Source organism: Portunus trituberculatus, chromosome 23 (assembly GCF_017591435.1).
Source record: "Portunus trituberculatus isolate SZX2019 chromosome 23, ASM1759143v1, whole genome shotgun sequence".
Taxonomy (NCBI): Eukaryota; Metazoa; Arthropoda; class Malacostraca; order Decapoda; family Portunidae; genus Portunus; species Portunus trituberculatus.
Genome location: NC_059277.1, coordinates 16001905 through 16022362, shown reverse-complemented (window position 1 = coordinate 16022362; position 20458 = coordinate 16001905). Strand labels below are relative to the sequence as shown.

Below are 20458 nucleotides of genomic sequence, written 5' to 3'. Positions count from 1 at the left end.
CATAGCAGAATTAGTGCATGAGCATTCTCTCTGCTTGCCAAGGGACACTTCCTTCATTATTGAAGTATTCTTCAAATGTTTCCCGCACCACCTTAGCATCATTACTGTGACCTCGGCCAATGGGTGGTAGTCTCTGAAATGCTTCCTGGAGGACGTCTTCCACTTCTTCATGCCTATGCTCTCCATGTGTGTTGTGTGATGCTGCATGCTTTTTCCAGAATTTACCGTAGATAATTGTGGAGTACTACAGTGGCAAGAACTATATCTTTAACATTCTCAGGAGATGTGTTGATAGGTTTTTTGTAAATCTGAAATCTACCAGCCATTATTCCAAAAGCATTTTCAGATGTACGCCTTGCACGTGACAGACGATAGTTGAAAACTAGCTTTTCATTGGGTAGGTCTTTCCCAGGATATGGCTTCATGAGGTACGTTTTGAGAGGAAAGGCATCATCACCAACTATTACAAAAGGACACTGCCTCCTGGTGAATGGAATAGAGGTAGAAGATGGAATATTTATTTTTTTTCCCTCAATAGCATCTCTGAGGCCACATCTCTCCACACTCCAGCATCACTAGCTCGACCACTAGCACCTACGTCAACATACATGAATTTGTAGTCTGCATCTACAAGTGCCATCATGATGAGACTAAAATGGCCCTTGTAGTCATAATATTCAGACCCAGAACATGGTGGCTTAGAAATTAGTACCCTCTTGCCATCTAGAACCCCAATGCACATAGGAAAATTCCACCTTGCATAGTACTGGCTTGCAACATGCTGCCACTCACTTTGGTTTCTTGGTAGGTAAAGGTACTGTGGCTGCAGAACTTGGTAGATGGCTCTACATACTGAAGGTATTATTGAAGAGATGAGGTTGTGGCTGATGCAAAACTGGTAGGCAAGTGAAACTTGAGATTCCCCTGAAATTATGAATGGCGTAAGTCATGGTGTATGATAAATATTTGCTTGCATACAATATTCTAAAGTCAACTGGGGTGATTCAGATCTAGCTTTGATAAACACTTATCTAGTTTCCATTTACTCTTCTGTATTGTTGTATAACATTATCAAGGTCAAACAATATTTGTAATACCAATATAACTGAACCATGAAAGCTTTAAGTAAAAAGTTTTACCTGTCTCAATGGCAAGAACTAATCAAGCTGAACCATTAGAAACCCTGACATACATACTACGAATTTATAATAACAGCACCACAGATTTCTTAAATTTTTTTTTTACTATGTTAGGTTAGGTTATTTTTCTACAAGTTAGATGAGATTAGGAAAAATAGTAAGTGGTTCTGAAAGTGAGTGGGTGCACTTGCAAAATATATATATCAGTAAATTTACAGTAGTTAACTTTTTTCCTGGCATTTCTTAGGCTAACTTAACATCAGTCAGTTACAAAAATATGCACTCTTAAAAAGTGACGGTCCCGCATGGCTCAGTTGCTAGGAGCAGGCCAAAGCTGTCAGTTATGCATTTTCTGCTGCAGTGTTACCATGCTGCTCCCCTACATACTGTCAGCGAGCTATGTCACACACTGATACACTCTCGAACTCTCAACCACACTATTGTGTGTATGTGTGGGATAATTTTTATGTCGGGAGACAAGCATCGTGTGTGCGTAACCACAGCAGATAGTGCTTACCTGGCAACTTGGGCCCGTGCCTAGCAGCTGAGTCAGGTGGGACCGTCATTCTTCAGGTGTGCCCAAAAATATACCTCTACTTATCATTGAGACTAACCTGTGGCTAAGTAACGAAGTGTCAGTGTCAAACGCTCTCCTGCAGTGACAGCTTTCCTCATCTTAGTGTCACTTTTGGCGATGAGAGGTGTTACTAACTCAAGAAGTCTGTGGTACTGGTCCTTGTCCAGCCTGGTCCAGTTCTCGTCTCGTGATCCTCTAAACTCAGCTCTTTCAACAGCCTGTGGTACACACTTTCACTTTTCCGACGAGCTAACCATGAACGCATCCATGCGCGCTTTTTGGCTTGTTTAGCTCGTCTAAGTTTCGTAATACACAGTATTACTTTCAGAGCAGCGTATCTTTGCCGCGACGTGGCCTCCATGTTTGTTTACATTATCGTCTGTGTTGGCGGGAAGTGACGACGGAAAGTGACGACGAAACACAGTTTGTGTGTGACAGGCTGCAGCCAAAATATTGTCGATTTTCTGAAAAACGACGGAAAAAGTCGACGGAAAAAGTGCTAGTGTGACACCGCCTTTAGCTAGATTTACTGGTTTCTGTTACTTTTGTCCTTAGCAATAAAACCAAAAACATTATCACCTTAGTTTCTGAAGTTAGAACTAATGATGCCAGCAGTGTGCAGGCAGCAGATGATGCTGGGGAAGTGGCAGAGGCAGCCCAACAGAGAGAAGTGGTGACCGAGGCAGTAGGTGTTGAGGAGGAGGCACCTGCCACACCACTTGCAGCACCAACAGGGGCTAGACTTGCCTGGTATATCACTGGTGTTTGTGGATGAGGAGGACATCATCCACCTGCAGGAGAAAAGGAAGCTTGAGCTTGCACTCCTTGAAGAATCTATAATGGCTCAGGAAAGGAAGCAAGAAGCAGAACAGGCTAAGTACATGTACTACACACAAAAACTAGAGTACCTGAAACAAACAAATAAAAAATAGTAATAAAGATATAAATAATGTACTATTTGTTTTTGTTTGTAACCACTCAACCAAATATTAGTGTTAACACAAAATTAACTGCAGTTTCTATATGCTCAACCTACAATCTACTTACTTCAGGTATGGGAAAAAAAAAAAAAACTACTTACATGAGAATAACACCAATCTCAGCAGTCATGACACTGGTGTCTCATCACTCATCAATGCTGTAAAAGAAAGACATTGATTTACTGCTTGATGTTGTATCACACATTATATATATATATATATATATATATATATATATATATATATATATATATATATATATATATATATATATATATATATATATATATATATATATATATATATATATATATATATATATATATAAAACTACAGAACAATTGATAATGTAGTCAATGCCACACTCATAAAAATCAGTGAAAAAATAATTAAGAAAGAATCATTTAAGTTAGTTGTGAAAGTGTGTTAATTATTTTTAGATGTTGCTGAGATACACATTCATCATAACCCATTTAAATATTGTAAGGCTGAACAGTGATACTGTGGTATCTGTGAAGAACTCTATCTTTTCAATAGTGGGTGACTGGCAGAGAGTGAGGCAAGGAAGATGAAATCACCAACATAACAGTGCACACACAACAAAACAAGACATATAAATATAAATAACAAAGTGACAGAGGGAAAAACTGAAGAATGCTACTATAATCAGCATTATGGGTTGTGTTACTTACTTGAAGTGAAGCACAACAAATTCATCCCTGTAAAGGATTACTTCATGGCGACTTTGAACTTTCTGTGCTAGGAGTCGCTCCTCGTTGCCTCCATCCTCGGCTGCAGCAAGATGTTCTTCTTCCTCAGGAAGAATGATGTTTCTTGCTTTGCAGATGTTGTGCAGCAGTGCACAAACCTCTACAATTTGGCAGACCTTGGATGGAGGACCAACTCGGATCTCACTGTGTAGCATGTGAAAATGTCGCTTCAGCTGCCCGATGCCTCTCAACAACGCTGCAGGTTTTCTTGTGGGCCCTGAAATTAATATAGATTTCAATCTTACAATGCAGTACTTGAAATTGGTATGATGCATTAATTTAATTTCTGCAAACATTTAGGTTATGTCATGTATAAGGTTAAGTTAAGATTCATTGTATGATAATGATTTGTGACATGATAGCTTAAATATTATGAAACATAAAAAAAAAAATATCTCTAGTATAACATTGGTTAGGTTAATATATTCACATGAAAACTTAGAATAAAAAAGAAGAAACTCTTAAATATTTGGAAATTTTCATGAAATTTACTTGTATTGGTGATTCAACCAACACACTTTACATAATTATAGCCCTCTGCAGGGTCTACATTTTACTTTATGGAGCATTTCTAGCCCCATTTTACCTTATCAGATATTAATGATACGTATACTTTTGGGGGATCCAGAGGGGGCAAAGCTCCCCAGGTAGGAGGTTACACAATGTTAAATTACTTTACCTTATCAGTTTCAAAATGTTAAGTTACTCCTTAATGGGGGATGATGTCAACCCAATGAGGAGGTTACAAAATGTTAGGTTAGGTTACTTCATCTTATGGAGAAATCCAGTAAGGTTGGGGGGAGGGTTAAGATTGTGTGAAACTGCAATAATATTTCAAAAATACCTAATTCATTAATTTAGCACTTTACATTAGTTTATATGAAAAAGTGTAACTATGGGAGGTAAATAATTAGTTTTGTGTGATGTGGGATAATTAATTAGATAGCTTTTTATCAAAATTTTACTACTCAGTAGCTTACCTGTTATAAGAAGACTGTGGTCTGAGGTATGGAGTCAGTAGCCACTTCTTGCTGGGATAGTCACTATCTCCCTGTAAGTGACACCCAGCTGGGACGATGCCGTTGTCAAATATCGTGCAGAGTCCACTTTGAACAAGTATTCTTGCATCGTGAACCGATCCCGGCCACTTTGCAACCACATCAATAATGTGGTATCAAGCATCAAACACAAACTGCACATTGATGCTGTAGTATCTCTTCCTGTTGACAAACTCTACCTTATACTCTCTAGGAGCCACAATCATTACGTGCGTTCCATCAATGCCACCGATCACTTCAGGGAAGCCAGCAATCTGCAGAAACTCCAGTTGAGTGACTAAAAATCTTATGAATTAAGAGAGGATGGCATTGTATCACTGCTGATGGTCTGTTGTGAGGGCCCCAAGTCATCAGTGCTGCACTGCTGCATCTTTCCTATAGCGAGTTACCGCAGTGAAGATAACTTGCATCTCGGGGAGAGAGGCCTTGTTCCTTGCAGTTGGTCTCTCCAGCCTTTCCCGCACCAAATTTGTCACGAAAATGATACCAGCAGGATCCTGCCAATACCTCTTCACCAGCTCACGGTCACCTAGCTTATTCAGGACGTCCTTCCTCTCACGAAACGACCGTCTCTATCGCAGGTGGTGGCGGTGCGGTCCCCCTCGAGCGGCCATGTTTACTTTTAGGATGAAATCTTAGGAGCGCGTCTTACTGCTAAAACACCTCGGGAGGTGTTTTAGCAGTAAGACGCATCTTTAGGGCTTAGGATGCCGTCTTAAGGATTTAAGACTCGAATTCCGCCATTTTTGTGATTAAGGACAACTTCTTACCGTTAGGACGTCATCTTAGTGTTTATAAGTACGGGCCCTGCAGTCCTTCGCGTTCGTAGCCCTAATCAACAACAAAAACAAACTTGTGTTTCATATTCCTACGTAGTTGTAAATAATATAACAATATAACCTTTAACTTACCTGAATGACCATAAACAATGATTGGTTGAAAACTCGATAATATGCTTTGAAATGTACGGAAACTCGAGTTACGTACAAAATCGACTTACGTCATGTTTCAAGAACGTAACTCTGACGTAAACCGAGACCTTACTGTATACACACACACACACACACACACACACACACACACACACATATATATATATATATATATATATATATATATATATATATATATATATATATATATATATATATATATATATATATATATATATATATATTATTTTACTTGTTTTTTTTTTTATTTATTAATTTTCTTTCAGAGATGGTGCTCAACCTCTACAACCTGTTGCTGCATCATCCACTGAGACGGTGGATGTCTCGGCAGCAGCACAAGGTTCAGCTGTGTTAGGCGTTGGAAGTGCTGCAGTAGCATTTCCATCTGTACTGTTATGAACAATGACAACAAATGTTAGTTAAACCATCACAAGCATATTTATTGCAGATCTATCTCACTATCCATTTATGAAGTAAACAATCCTCTCAAGGAGAAAGTGTCTTCCTGCCCTCATACTCCTCATACACAGTGGAAGTGTATATGGTGTGTGTGTAGTTGCCTCATTTTTGTTGTCCTCCTATAGGAGGGTGTTGGCTTTGTCTATACATAGATAGATAGTTAATGTCCCTACACTTCAGTTTTAAAGATATTTTGTATGCTCTTATTGATATTTTCAGCATTAGGGTAATGTACTGTTATTGTGTTGCAGACACGTACTGATTGCACTTGTCATTAAGACACATTCATGTGTGGATGAATTTCTTGTGAGCTGCCATTTCCAACCTTCTATAATTGAATATCAATATTGGAAATTCTTCAAATCGATGAGACCCATCAATTTGATTAGGTTAAGTTACTGAAGTTATACTCTGTTAGTTTAGGGTTAAAGTTAGTTATGTGTAGGCTGGCAGAGGTTATCCTTTACACCTGGAAGCATTAAATACAATAAATGGATAGTTTGTTGCCTGTGTTTCTCCAAACCTAAGCAGGGTGTTTATAAAGGAAGGCAGGTGGGCATTACTGAGTGTTTGAGGGAGAGTGAATGTGAGGTATAGGAAGGTATGAAAGAAGTGGTGTGGTGTGCAGCAAATGATAAAAGCAAAGGAGTGGAAAAAAAGGGTGTTCTCTTAATGTCACCTAGAATGTGGGAGGATATAGATATACAAGGGTGGAATGATTAATACTTTTCAAAACCAAGATGATCCATATGTGTATAGAATTATTTACTTACTCAAATTCTTGTCTACGTCACCAAGGGGCTTGGGAGGTGAACCACCTCCTCCATCAAATAGACCCATTAGTAAAGTAACCACTAATATTCAATGCTTCACTACTGGCTTTCATAAAGCATAGCAATGTAGGCTTTCCTATCAAAAAATGGGGGAAAAACATAATGCCTTGCAGGCTTAGTTTATTAATTACACTGCTCCCTTATTGTGCTTGCCTAAATATCTCTTTTAAGTATGTTAAATAGGCTTGTGCAAGAAAAGCCAGTTTTATAAGTGCACATTACAAGTGCCATTACAGATTGTTACACCTTATCATTGTGAATATTTCTATCTCTAGACACACCTTCCATACTTGAATATCAACACTGGAAATTCTTCTTCAAATCAATGTATCTTAAGTGACAATGTTAGTTTAGGATAAGTTAGTTCATTGGAAATTATTCTTCAAATTAATGTATCTTAAGTGACATTGTTAGTTTAGGAAAAGTTGGGTCACTTAAGGTTGTTAAGTTGAAGTTAACAATGCTTGCTGACACAACAGTTGCTGCTTCGTTTCCTCATCTGTGGTGGGTGTGGTAGCTACATCCATCATGTCAGTAACAACCAACAACAAAACGAAGTAGCAGTATATGCGACTACACGTGCGTGGGTCATATTATGCTGTTTGTTTACATCGGGTGAAGTGGAGTCAGTGGATAGAGACACTATTATTATGTTCGCCTTCAAACATACCTAAATTTCATGTTATTAATTTTATTAATACAATAAATGCCTCAGACATATCAATTTGTTCAAATCATCGTAACTGGATTAGTTTCAGTCCATAAGTTTCACCACTATGTTGCGGTTGGCATTCCTCCGCAAAGTCAAGGTAATGATGAGGGGTTATCAAGCCTTTGCCACCTATGTCGCAGTTGGAGGTTTTGTTGCCATAGGGGCAGTAGCACTAGTCTTCACTATGCACGTGTCTCCCAGAGCTGTGCTTACACCTACGGGAGACACACTGCATCACATGACAGGGTGGCAATGAGGCTCAGATTAGGCTACAAATACTTTAGTGAAGTCATTGCTTCTCCTGGTGTGTGCTGTGCGCTGCACCAAGGGGACAGACTCTACGTCACTATATCATAGAAAGCCCTCTCATTGCTAAATTTAGTCCACAAGGTCAGCATGACACAGCCTCATTGACCATCTCTTAGACTCAGCCACTCTCAGGGATATACTCAGGGAATATCCTCAGTTTGCCCCAACACTGTAGAATGTTTAGGCAAAAAGGTGTGCAATATGTGTATTTATTTATTGAAATATTAATGTACTCTTGTGTGTACTGTCCAGTGTTAGATTTTTGATACTTTAACTTGGCCCAGGGGGTGGGTGGCAAGGCCAATCCTCCTCCTTTGTTGTAATTATTTATTAATTCAATAATAAATGTATCAATCAATCATAGCTACGATCGCTAATGTCATGACTTATGTCTCGCTAACGAAAGTTTTATAAATACGGGCAGCAGAGTTCCTCAACCTAGGTTCCCCGGAACCCTAAGGTTCCACAAAAGGTCCCTAAGGGTTCCGCAAGAACAAATGAGATAAGCTAATGCACTTTTGAATTTTAATTTATTTTCATATATGTAATATAACTAAACACGGAAAATATATTATTGGTTATTTTAATATTATAACATAGACATCATCATATCTAATTTATTATAAAAAAATATATAATCATTGGTAATATATTTAGTGATGTATGTATGGCGCCTAGCTGTACGTCTGATTAATCTATCAAGTCCAAGTGACTCATTCAGTACAAGACGCATACACAGTCTACACAATCGTCTCTGTGGTTCCTGAGTGTACAGGTACCGTCCCTCATTCGCCTATAATATTCAGTAAATTTTTTTTCCCAGAATTCAGGAATATTTTTGCGCAGGGGTTTCTTGAGACATAATTTATTTTAAGGGTTACGCAAGGGTAAAAAGGTTGAGAAACGCTGAAGTCTATAGACATTCCGTCACCTACCTCTCAGCTGCGCGAGTTGGAGTTGCCAGCGGTCGCCAGGTCTCAGCCAGATACACACTGTTACCAATGTAGCGAAAGAATTTTTTTTATTTCACTGTTAGGACGTGTGGTGTGTGTGTATTAGAATTCACCCTCCCCCCCTCTCTCTCTCTTAATATTTTCGTTAAAAGTACAGAATAGGACCTCCCCCTTTTCCTCCATCCCACCCCCTGACCTGCCCCAGCAAGATGCTGGGCACATTGTGCAATTTATGTGGATACCATCTCATGTTGGTATTTGCCTCAATGAAACAGCTGACAAGCTTACAAAGGAGGCACTAAATAAGACTTCCATAGATTCGGAAGCCACTATGAGTCTTAGTAGAATCAAGGGTGTCTTGATGAGTAGGCGCCTAGGCGGGGACAATGAGACTGAAATTATTGGCAAACTCATTGATAGTGGAAGTGAGAGTGTGAGACACTATGCAACTGTATTTAACAACACCAATACTTGCTATGGGAAAACATCTCCTAGAGTGGACACTGTCATCATGAGACTACGGTTAGGGTACAAATATTGTTGGGAGTATGCCACCAGTCAAGATGGCATACCCTGCAAATTATGTGGTCAAGATAACTCTCACACTCTGCAACACTATCTATGTTTTTGTCCGAGAACTGAGGAGTTCCGGGATCTTCAGATCAGTGACGCAACTTTGGAAGCCTGTCACCTGATAAATAATATTGTGCACAGCATCTTAAAAAAGTACAAACACTTTGCACCTAGGGTGTAATTTACTATATGTACATATCTATATTTAGTAATATTATATCTATGTGTTACTACCTTTGTAAGGCCTCTCAAGGTCAGCTGGGTGGGCATTCCAGCATGCTGGCTGCCCCCTTTGATTTTTATATCAATAAAGTATTTGAATTTGAATCGGGGGGGGGAGCCAAAAGAGGCGAGATATGGCGATCCGAAAAAAAAAAAAAAAAATCCAAGGACAAAAACCAGCCGTTTGTACGGAGAAACTTGGAAAATGTAAAAAAGCATGGATAATTTTCGCTGAAATTAACCTAACCTAACACAACCTGCTTACCTGAGGGCTGTACCGCCCGGACACCCCTAATCTATCCTACCCTAATTTAACCGTCCACCTAACTTAACCTAACTTGTATATCTTCATACATGACAGATCATTGTAGACTTAAATTCTGCAGGCACTGGAATATTCATTCAATTACTATGGTCTTACAAACGCCGTTCCCACATTAAAAACATCAAGACATGTTGAATAGTAAGTACACTATCACCTTGCATGGTTGTTTCAATGATTAGAAAGGATGTGCCATTCTTTTTCCATATTTCCTTTACATTTCAAAGGGGGAGGTTAAAATAACATAAATAATAGGATAACAAAGGGCCACCAGGGCCCATCTAGGTTATCCTGTATCAGTCGCACAGCGACCTCGTAATCAGTACTTAAAGATATACTTACAAGTACACAATACATTATATACTAATTCTAAATATTTGGCCCATTAACAGGGCTAAGTCCTGCAGCGAAATTCTCTACAATCTGTGATCCCCATACATGGGGATCATGTCTTGTTTAACTATGGTAAATTTCTTATAAAAACTATCATGCAGCGCTATACATAATTATAAATCTAATAAATTTAAGTGCTTATCTAATCTGTTTTTAAACATTGTCAAACTAGTGCTATTTACAACCCTCTCTGGCAATGCATTCCAGAAGTCAACCACCCTATGACTAAAGAAATATTTTCTTATATCTAACCTGCAGCCTTGCTTTCTAATCTTCCTGTCATGATTTCTTGTCCTATTTCCCTCCTTTAAGGTAAAGAAAGATCTCACATCTATGTAGTTTGTATCTGAGAACATTTTAAATAACTCTATCATATCCCCTCTTATACATCTCCTCTCAAATGAAAACATGTTTAATTCCTTTAATCTATATACTCCAGGCACTTTAATGCTGGTATCATCCTAGTTGCTCTTCTCTGAACTGCTTCTAACATGTTGATATCCTGCCTATAATGGGGTGACCAGGCCTGTATGCAATACTCTAAATGGGGCCTAACATAGGAATTATATAAGCTATGCACCACTTCCTTACTTTTATAACTAACATTTCTATTTATAAAACCCAGGATCCTATTTGCCCTATTTCTTGCTTCTAAACATTGCTTTGAAAATTTCATAGTCTTGTCTATCACTACTCCTAAATCCTTTCCTTCCTCTACTGCCTCTAGCCAACATCCCTCCATCTCATAGCTAAAGTTTGTGTTGTCTTTACCTAAATGCATAACCTGACACTTTTTAGAATTAAACTCCATTTGCCACCTCTCTGCCCATGCTATCAGCCTGTCCAGGTCTCATTGTATTCTGTAATTGTCCTTTTCACCCTGTACTGCACATGCTATCTTAGTATCATCTGCAAACTTTGATATTTTGCTACTAATTCCTATATCTAAATCGTTAATGTACACCAAGAAAAGAAGAGGTCCTGGCACTGATCCTTGGGGTACCCCACTAACCACTTCCTTCCACTCAGACATTGCCCCATTTAATACTACTCTCTGTTTCCTATCAGAAAGCCATTCACTAATCAAATCAACTAACCTACCCCCTATCCCAAGTAGTCTCAATTTGTACACTAGCCTCCTATGCGGTACCTTATCAAACGCCTTGCTAAAATCTAGATATATAACATCTATGCTATTTCCATAATCTAACTCCTTGGTAATATATTCTAAGATATCGAGCAAATTTGTAAGACGGGACCTCCATGATCTAAAGCCATGTTAGGTATCTCTAATTAATCTATTCTCATTTAAATGCTTCCAAATACTATCCTTAATGGTTTTCTCTAGTATCTTACATACTATACTAGTTAAACTGATCGGTCTATAATTATTCGCATCATCTTTCCTACCTTTTTTAAATATTGGAGTAACATTAGCTAAATTCCAGTCCTGAGGTATCTCAACAAACCTAAGTGATCTTTCAAAGAGAGTTCTTTCGTTACATTGGTAGCACTAGCGACAGTTGACAATTTCCCCGCGCCAGCTGAGAGGTTGGTGACTGCACTGACTGCCCGGATGTGTATACTATGGTAGTGACTCGAAAATTACCTCAATAAATATTTCCCTTCTGTTTGTTCCTCCAGTGGCGGCGGCGGGGAAGGAAACATAGAGAGAGAGAGAGAGAGAGAGAGAGAGAGAGAGAGAGAGAGAGAGAGAGAAAGGTTGTGGTGGTGCATATCGTGCAATGTCATTGCACACTTTGTGTGATTTTCCCACATCTGTGGGAGAAATGACCTGACGTGGGACTGTTTGTGGGGAGACCAATTTTGTTCTTAATTTGTGGAATTTTTTTGTGGGAATCCATACAGTTTGTGGGAAATTCTTTGGAATCAACAATTAGTCAGACAAATACTAACGGCCGTATGCTTGTCTCGCGATGTTTCCCTACCTTGCGGTGATGCTAGATCAAAACCAACGTTGAAACTCGCTTATCTGGTAACACTGTCATCTAGAGCTTTCGGTTATTGAAAATCGGTGTCCTTGTCATTTTGTATATGCCAATATATATGCTTTTCCTTATATAAAATAGCCACTATAGTAAATGCTATGATGCTTCAATTAATTTATTTGAATGAATAGACACATAAGTAGACGTACTTTGCCGAATGCTTTGTTATGGTACTGGAGTAGCGTGCGACATGTGCACGTTCTCGCTCCCGTGGAATTTGAGCCTTGAGGAGATAAAAGATTCCTCATTAGCTAGTGTTTTTTTTTTTTTTAGCTGAAAACAAGAGAGTGACTCTCCTCTCTCTCATTGAAGGGAGACCTGTCGTTGTGTCTAAACGACAGGCTCCCAGTATACAGAACAACAAGAAGGCCTGGGAGGAAATAACACCAGCATTATTTACGTGTTACTTGGGGTGTTTGTTCAAGGCTCTGCTTCCTTGAACAAATATGTCTTCAATTTCTTTTTGAAGATATTGATCCTGGCACAACCTTTGATATCACTCGGCAGTTTATTGTAAATCCTTGGTGCGCATCTTGCAAATGCTCGGCATCCCATGTCTAGGTTATATCTTGGCTCATGTAGTCTGTATGGGTCTGCATCATGTCTCAGCTCCATCGTAGTGTCATGGTGGAATGTTTCCAGTAAGTTCCTCAAGTACTCAGGTTTTCCAGACTGCAATGCCTGATGAGTCATAACACTTTCTTCAGAGACGACACCTCAATGAAGCAAACATCACACAGATACCTCATGTTGCGGATATTTTCAGATTTAAGTCACCGCCGCAATGTTGCATCTTTATGTGTCTTCTACCGCTGTTTTCATGCTGTCTGCTCTTCTGAACTTGCTAACTGCATGCCTTCCCCCCTCCTGCGGCCTCGCTGCACAAGACTCTCTACTTCTTCTCATCCCTATTCTGTCCATCTTCCTAATGCAAGAGTTAACCAGTATCTTCACTCCTTCATTCCCTACACTGGTAAACTCTGGAACTTTCTACCTGTGTCTGTATTTCCACCTGCCTATGACTTAAACTCTTTCAAAAGAGGAGTGTCAAGACACCTCTTACGTTAACTGGACCCTCCTTTTAGATTTTTTTGTTTTTTCTCTTTCTCCTACTTTCCTCTTAACAGGGCCTGGCAACCAGCGTGATTTTTTTTTTTTCCCACACTTTGTTTTCCCTTGGCCAGTGCCCTTGTAATGTAAAAAAAAAAAAAAAAAAAAAAAATTCACACATTTCGTATGAGCCCACCGTTACACAAACAACACTTAATGAACTTTGTTATGTCTCCAGAATCAGAGCTACACTTATAACAGGACGAAGGTAATAACGCTGAAATGGCATATTTCTCCGCCATCTTGGAGTCTTCCACTCCTTTTCACTTATTTTCTATCTAACGGCAATACTCCCCATAAATGTTCCTGTTTTTTTCATCACAGCACATTCATACACCACTGTGCTCACAGAGAAGTCAGTGAGAGCCTATTTTCATGCAATAATATGCGTGAAAAAGCGGAGCACCACTACAGAACTAGCAAGTATATGCGCGCGCACCACTGGACTCATTATACAGAAATAGGTTTCCCCCCAGCTAAGAATATGATGTGATTTAGATTTAAACATCATGAAAACACAAAATGTAATAGTATTCTTCTCATAACTACCTTACTAATAGTCAACACCCATTCTCTTTCTCATTTCACCTCATTTATTTGTTTAGTGATGCACTAATCAGACATTTAATCAGCAACACTTTATTCTGTGATCTATATTTTACCAACATGTAAACAAAAAGATGTAATACTACTCATGTATGGATCATGTTTTGATATAGATATTGTACATATGCACACATATATATGTATTTATCTTTTCTCCTTGGATTATTTCTTTTGCCTTCTGGGACAGTTCTATATTTTTCACATGTACAGGACATATTTTATTTGAAACAAATATATAATAAAAAGATAATTTATTGGCAATGAATAGAGACACACACATGATGAACCTACATGAACAAAACAAAAAATGCACACATACATATACATTGTTTTAGGAATTTACCTACAATGTTTGCCTTAATGTGTGTGTGTGTGTGTGTGTGTTTACCTATTTGTGTATTACAGGGCCCGTGCTAAGCTCTCTGTGTCCTGTCTCCTTGTCCATTCCTGTCATATCTCTCTTTCATCTGATTGACACACACCGCGTGAACGACATGACTGCTCAGTTTATTCCACTTATCAATGCTACAATGCGGGAAACTGTATTTTCTCACGTCATTTAGACAGATGTCCTTTATTAGCTTTTTTCCATGTCCTTGAAGATAATTACTTGTGGTCACCTTTATCAACTCTCTATCCAGTATGTCAATCTTGTTCACCAATTTATACATAGTTATCATGTCTCTTTTTGTTCTCTCTTTTAATGTGGTCAGCCCCAGCTTCCTCAGTCTTTCCTCATAGTCTAACTCCCTGAGTCCTGGTACCATCCTTGTTGCCAGCCTTTGTACCCTTTCTACCTTCTTCACATTTTTCTTCATATGCGGTGACCAGACACATGCTGCATATTCTAACTGGGGTCTTATTAAGGTGCATAATATCTTCTTCATCATTCCTTCATCTAGGTAGTGGAATGCAAGGCCAATATTTTGAAGCATGTTGTATGTTTTCCAAAAAATCTTGTTAATGTGTTTCTCCGGTGACAAAGTGTTTTGCACGGTTACTCCTAAGTCTTTCTCCTCATTGGTCTCTTTAATTTTCTCATCACCCAGTCTGTAATCCCAGTTTGGTCTGTATCTACTTCTTCCCATTTTCATAACATGGGTCTTGTTTATATTAAATTCCATCTGCCACTCTTTACTCCACTCATATATTTTATCAAGATCTTCCTGTAACTTGTTACAATCTTCCACATTCTTTACTCTCCTCATAATTTTAGTATCGTCCGCAAACATGTTCATATAACTGTCAATTCCTACTGGCATATCATTAACATAAATCAAAAACATGATGGGACCCAGCACTGACCCTTGTGAAACTCCATTGGTTACCTTCTTCCACTCGGACTTCTTTCCTCTCACCACTGTTCTCATTGCTCTTCCCATAAGTAATTTTCCATCCATTTTGCTAGTTTATGATTTACTCCTCCAGTCATCTTTAGTTTCCACATCAGTCTATTGTGTGGTACTTTATCAAAGGCCTTTCTCAAGTCCAGGTAGATAGCATCCACCCATCCCTCTCTATGTTGCAGTATGTCAGTCACTCTTGAATAAAGACTTAATAAATTGGATACACACGATCTTCCTTTTCTGAAACCAAACTGCCTTTCACTCAGAATGTTTTCACTTTCTAGATACTCACTCCACTTAGCTTTAATTACTTCTTCACATACCTTGCACAATATACTAGTCAATGATACTGGTCTATAATTTAGCGGTTCCATTCTACTACCATTCTTATATATAGGCACAATGTCAGCTCTTTTCCACTCTTTCGGGACTAATCCTGTTCGTATGGAGGTTTCCACAATATCAAATACGGGGTTCAACAATTGATCCTTACATTCTTTTAGCAACCTCCCAGATATGCCATCAGGCCCCATTGATTTATTAATATCCAGATTGCTTATAATTTTCCTTACATCTTCCTTAGTAACCATGATGTCCTGCATTTGCTTTATTTCTGTAGGCCTTCCTCCCATAAAATGCTCCTCCTTTGTAAACACTTTGCAAAAGTTGTCGTTCAAAATTTCAGCTATCTCTCCAGCATCTTCATATACTTCTTCCCCGTTTTTTACCTTTTATATTGCCTCCCTTTTATTTAGTTTTCCATTTATGAATTTGTAAAACATTTTTGGGTCACTATCACAGTTTTCCACCACCCTCTGTTCATATTCCTTCTGTGCTGTTCTCCTTACTTCAACATATCTATTCCTTGCTGTTTTGTAGCTTCCCTTGATAATACATCACTGTTTTCTTAAGTTTCTTCCATGCCTTTTCTTTTTTCTTTTTTGCTTCTTCACAATTTCTATTAAACCACTGTTTATTATTTAAAGTCCCCTTCCTGTAATATGGCACAAACTTTTTCACAGCAGAGTTATACAAATCCATAAATTTATCGTACTTCAATTGCATATCTCTTTCCTGGTATACCACGAACCAGTCAATTTCATTAAAGAACTCCCTTATATGGTTATAATTTGCCCTAGTACAATTTAATTTTTCCTCCCTGCGTTCCACAATCTTATTCGTGCTTAATTCTGTATCCAGCTCAAAGCTAGGACATCATGATCGCCTTTCCCCAAGGGACTTTCATGTTCAATTTCCTCTTTTAGTGAGATTCCCCTGGTAAATACCAAATCCAACCTTGTTGCAACATCCTGTCCCCTGCACCTTGTTGGTGATCTCACCCACTGTGCCATCAAGTTATTTGTTGCTACCTTTAACAATTCTTCTGCCCACTCACCACCTTTCACCACTTCGTAGTCTTCCCACACTATTTCTTTGCAATTAAAGTCTCCAACTATCATCACTCTATCCTTTCTGTTGAGTTCTTGCTTCATTCTGTCTAGAGTATTTCTCATCACCATTTGGTACTGTTCATATTCCCAAGCACTGGTTCTGGGTGGTATGTATACTGTTATAATATTAATGTCCCTCTTGCCATCTGTTATAAGCATACTTATCACTTCCTCATTTCTCTTACTATAGTTCACCTCCTTCACTATCAGATCATCCTTAGTAAGAAACATTATACCACCACAACCTTTATTTTTTCTATCATTTCTCCATACTTTGTAGTGTTTTACAACAAACCAGTCTAGCTTTATTTCGAGCCTTAGCTTTGTTTCCACTACACACATTATGTCCGGTTCGTTATTTCTTAGGTAATCCATACATTCTAGCCTCTTAGACAGAAATCCATCTATGTTCGTGTAAGTCACTTTTATTCCATTCCTAGTCTCGTTCTTCCATGTAATGCCTATTCCGTCTGTTTTATCCACCACTTCTTTAGCCTCCCATTTCTCATCCTCCAAAAAAACTTGATCTTTTCCTCCTCTGTTCTTTCGTCATTCCTCTCCTTCACTTCAGATACTAGCTCCTTCATCTTCATTCTCTCATCTTGTGACATATTTCTTCTTATGTAAATTGTTTTGGTTTCCTCAGAGTCCTTAAGCTTCCAAGCCCTCCTCAACAAGGCCTCAGCTGCCACCTGAGACTTTAATTTCAATTTTAATGGTCTATTCTTGCCTTCCTCAAAAGCTCCCAATCTCCCACTTTCTTCTACCTCAGCATATAGGTCCTCTTCTTCCACAGAGATCTTGTTCAGTAAAGACTTAATCTTGTCATTTTCCTTATCCCTCCTGTCCTGCCAGTTCCTGTTAGTTTCCTCCCGCAATCCTATTATGATCACACATTTTTTCTTTTCAGCGATATCTCTCACCATATACTCATTTTCCTTTAGTGCCTTTACCATTTCCCTCTGCGTAATCCCTTTATTTTCCTCTTCCTGCTTTTTTACTATATGTGTGTGTGTGTGTGTGTGTGTGTGTGTGTGTGTGTGTGTGTGTGTGTGTGTGTGTGTGTGTGTGTATTTACCTATTTGTGTATTACAGGGCTCGAGTAAGCTCTCTGTGTCGTGTCTCCTTGTCAACTCCTGTCATATCTCTCTTTCATGTGATTGACACACACAGCGTCAACGACATCACTGCTCAGTTTATTCCACTTATCAATACTACAATGCGGGAAACTGTATTTTCTCACGTCATTTAGACAGATGTCTTTTATTAATTTTTTTCCATGTCCCCGGAGATGATTACTTGTGGTCACCTTTATCAACTCTCTGTCCAATATGTCAATCTTGTTCACCAATTTATACATAGTTATCATGTCTCCTCTTGTTCTTCTCTCTTCTAATGTGGTCAGCCCCAGTTTCCTCAGTCTATCCTCATAGTCTAACTCCCTGAGTCCTGGTACCATCCTCGTTGCCAGCCTCTGTACCCTTTCCACCTTCTTCACATTTTTCTTCATATGCGGTGACCAGATGCAAGCTGCATATTCTAACTGGGGTCTCATTAAGGTACATAATATTTTCTACATCATTCCTTCATCTAGGTAGTGGAATGCAAGGCCAATATTTTGAAGCATGTTATATGTTTTCCCAAATATCTTGTTAATGTGTTTCTCCGGTGACAAAGTGTTTTGCACGGTTACTCCTAAGTCTTTCTCCTTATTGGTCTCTTTAATTTTCTCATCTCCCAGCCTGTAATCCCTGTTTGGTCTGTATCTACTTCTTCCCATTTTCATAACATGGCTCTTGTTTATATTAAAATCCATGTGCCACTCTTTACTCCACTCATATATTTTATCAAGATCTTCCTGTAACTTGTTACAATCTTCCACATTCTTTACTCTCCTCATAATTTTGGTATCGTCCGCAAACATGTTCATGTAACTGTCAATTTTTACTGGCATATCATTAACATAAATCAAAAACATGATGGGACCAAGCACTGACCCTTGTGGAACTCCACTGGTTACCTTCTTCCACTGAGACTTCCTTCCTTTCACCACTGTTCGCCTTTCTCTTCCCACTAGGTAATTTTCCATCCATTTTGCTAGTTTATCATTTACTCCTCCAATCTTCTTTAATTTCCACATCAGTCTATTTTGTGGTACTTTATCAAAGGCCTTTCTCAAGTCCAGGTAGATAGCATCCACCCATCCCTCTTTATGTTGTAGTATGTCAGTCACTCTTGAATAAAAACATAATAAATTGGATACGCACGATCTTCCTTTTTCTGAAACCAAACTGCCTTTCACTCAGAATGTTTTCACTTTCTAGATACTCACTCCACTTTGCTTTAATTACTTCTTCACATACCTTGCACAATATACTAGTCAACAATACTGGTCTATAATTTAACGGTTCCATTCTACTACCATTCTTATATATAAGCACAATGTCGGCTCTTTTCCACTCCTTCGGGACTATTCCTGTTCGTATGGAGGTTTCCACAATATCAAATACGGGGTTCAACAATTGATCGTTACATTCTTTTAGCAACCTCCCAGATATGCCATCAGGCCCCATTGATTTATTAATATCCAAATTGTTTATAATTTTCCTTACATCTTCCTTAGTAACCAGGATGTCCTGCATTTGCTTTATTTCCGTAGGCCTTTCTCCTATAAAATGCTCCTCCTTTGTAAACACTTTGCAAAAGTTGTCATTCAAAATTTCAGCTATATTTCTAGCATCCTCATATACTTCTTCCCCATTTTTTAACTTTTCTATTGGCTCCCTTATATTTAGTTTTTCATTTATGAATTTGTAAAACATTTTAGGGTCACTATCACAGTTTTCCACCGCCTTCTGTTCATATTCCTTTTGTGCTGTTCTCCTTACTTCAACATATCTATTCCTTGCTGTTTTGTAAACTTCTCTTGATAATACATCACTGTTTTTCTTAAGTTTCTTCCATGCCTTTTCTTTGTTCTTTTTTGCTTCTTCACAATTTCTATTAAACCACTGTTTATTATTTAAAGTCCCCTTTCTGTGATATGGCACAAACTTTTTCACAGCAGAATTCTATAAATCCATAAATTTATCGTATTTTAATTGCATATCCCTTTCCTGGTATACCACGGACCAGTCAATTTCATTAAAGAACTCCCTTATATGGTTATAATTTGCCCTAATGTAATTTAATTTTTCCTCCCTGCGTTCCACAATCTTATTCGTGTTTAATTCCGTATCCAGCTCAAAGCTTAGGACATCTTGGTCGCGTTTCCCCAAGGGACATTCATGTTCAATTTCCTCTTTTAGAGAGATGCCCCTGGTAAATACCAAATCCAACCTTGCTGCAACATCTTGTCCCCTGCACCTTGTTGGTGATCTCACCCACTGTGTCATCAAGTTATTTGTTGCTACATTTAACAATTCCTCTGTCCACTCACCACCGTTCACCACTTCGTAGTCTTCCCACACTATTTCCTTACAATTAAAGTACCCGACTATCATCACTCTATCCTTTCTGTTGAGTTCTTGCTTCATTCTGTCAAGAGTATTTCTCATCACCATTTGATACTGTTCATATTCCCAAGGACTGGTTCTGGGTGGTATGTATACTGTTATAATATTAATGTCTCTCTTACCATCTGTTATAAGCATACTTATCACTTCCTCATTTCTCTTACTATA

General features: G+C 38.5%; 1 protein-coding gene and 1 long non-coding RNA gene across 3 annotated transcripts in view; one reads left to right on the top strand and one right to left on the bottom strand.

The window, feature by feature from the left end:
- Window positions 1-230: 230 nt before the first annotated feature.
- Window positions 231-4934, bottom strand: LOC123507728. The gene is made up of 7 exons (XM_045260889.1): window positions 4914-4934; window positions 4704-4778; window positions 4447-4613; window positions 3612-3683; window positions 2464-2507; window positions 1754-1948; window positions 231-924 (listed from the first exon to the last, which is right to left on the bottom strand). The coding sequence occupies exons 1-7, from the start codon at window positions 4932-4934 to the stop codon at window positions 518-520; spliced, it is 981 nt and encodes a 326-aa protein (XP_045116824.1). The 3' UTR covers window positions 231-517.
- A 2766-nt stretch (window positions 4935-7700) lies between these two features.
- The window catches only part of LOC123507959, a 38184-nt gene continuing 25426 nt past the window's right edge, over window positions 7701-20458 (top strand). The window contains exon 1 of one of the 2 annotated variants that reach the window (XR_006675840.1): window positions 7701-8565. This is a non-coding gene — a long non-coding RNA (uncharacterized LOC123507959). The remainder of the gene's footprint in view (window positions 8566-20458) is intronic. The other variant, XR_006675841.1, reaches the window with a different exon arrangement.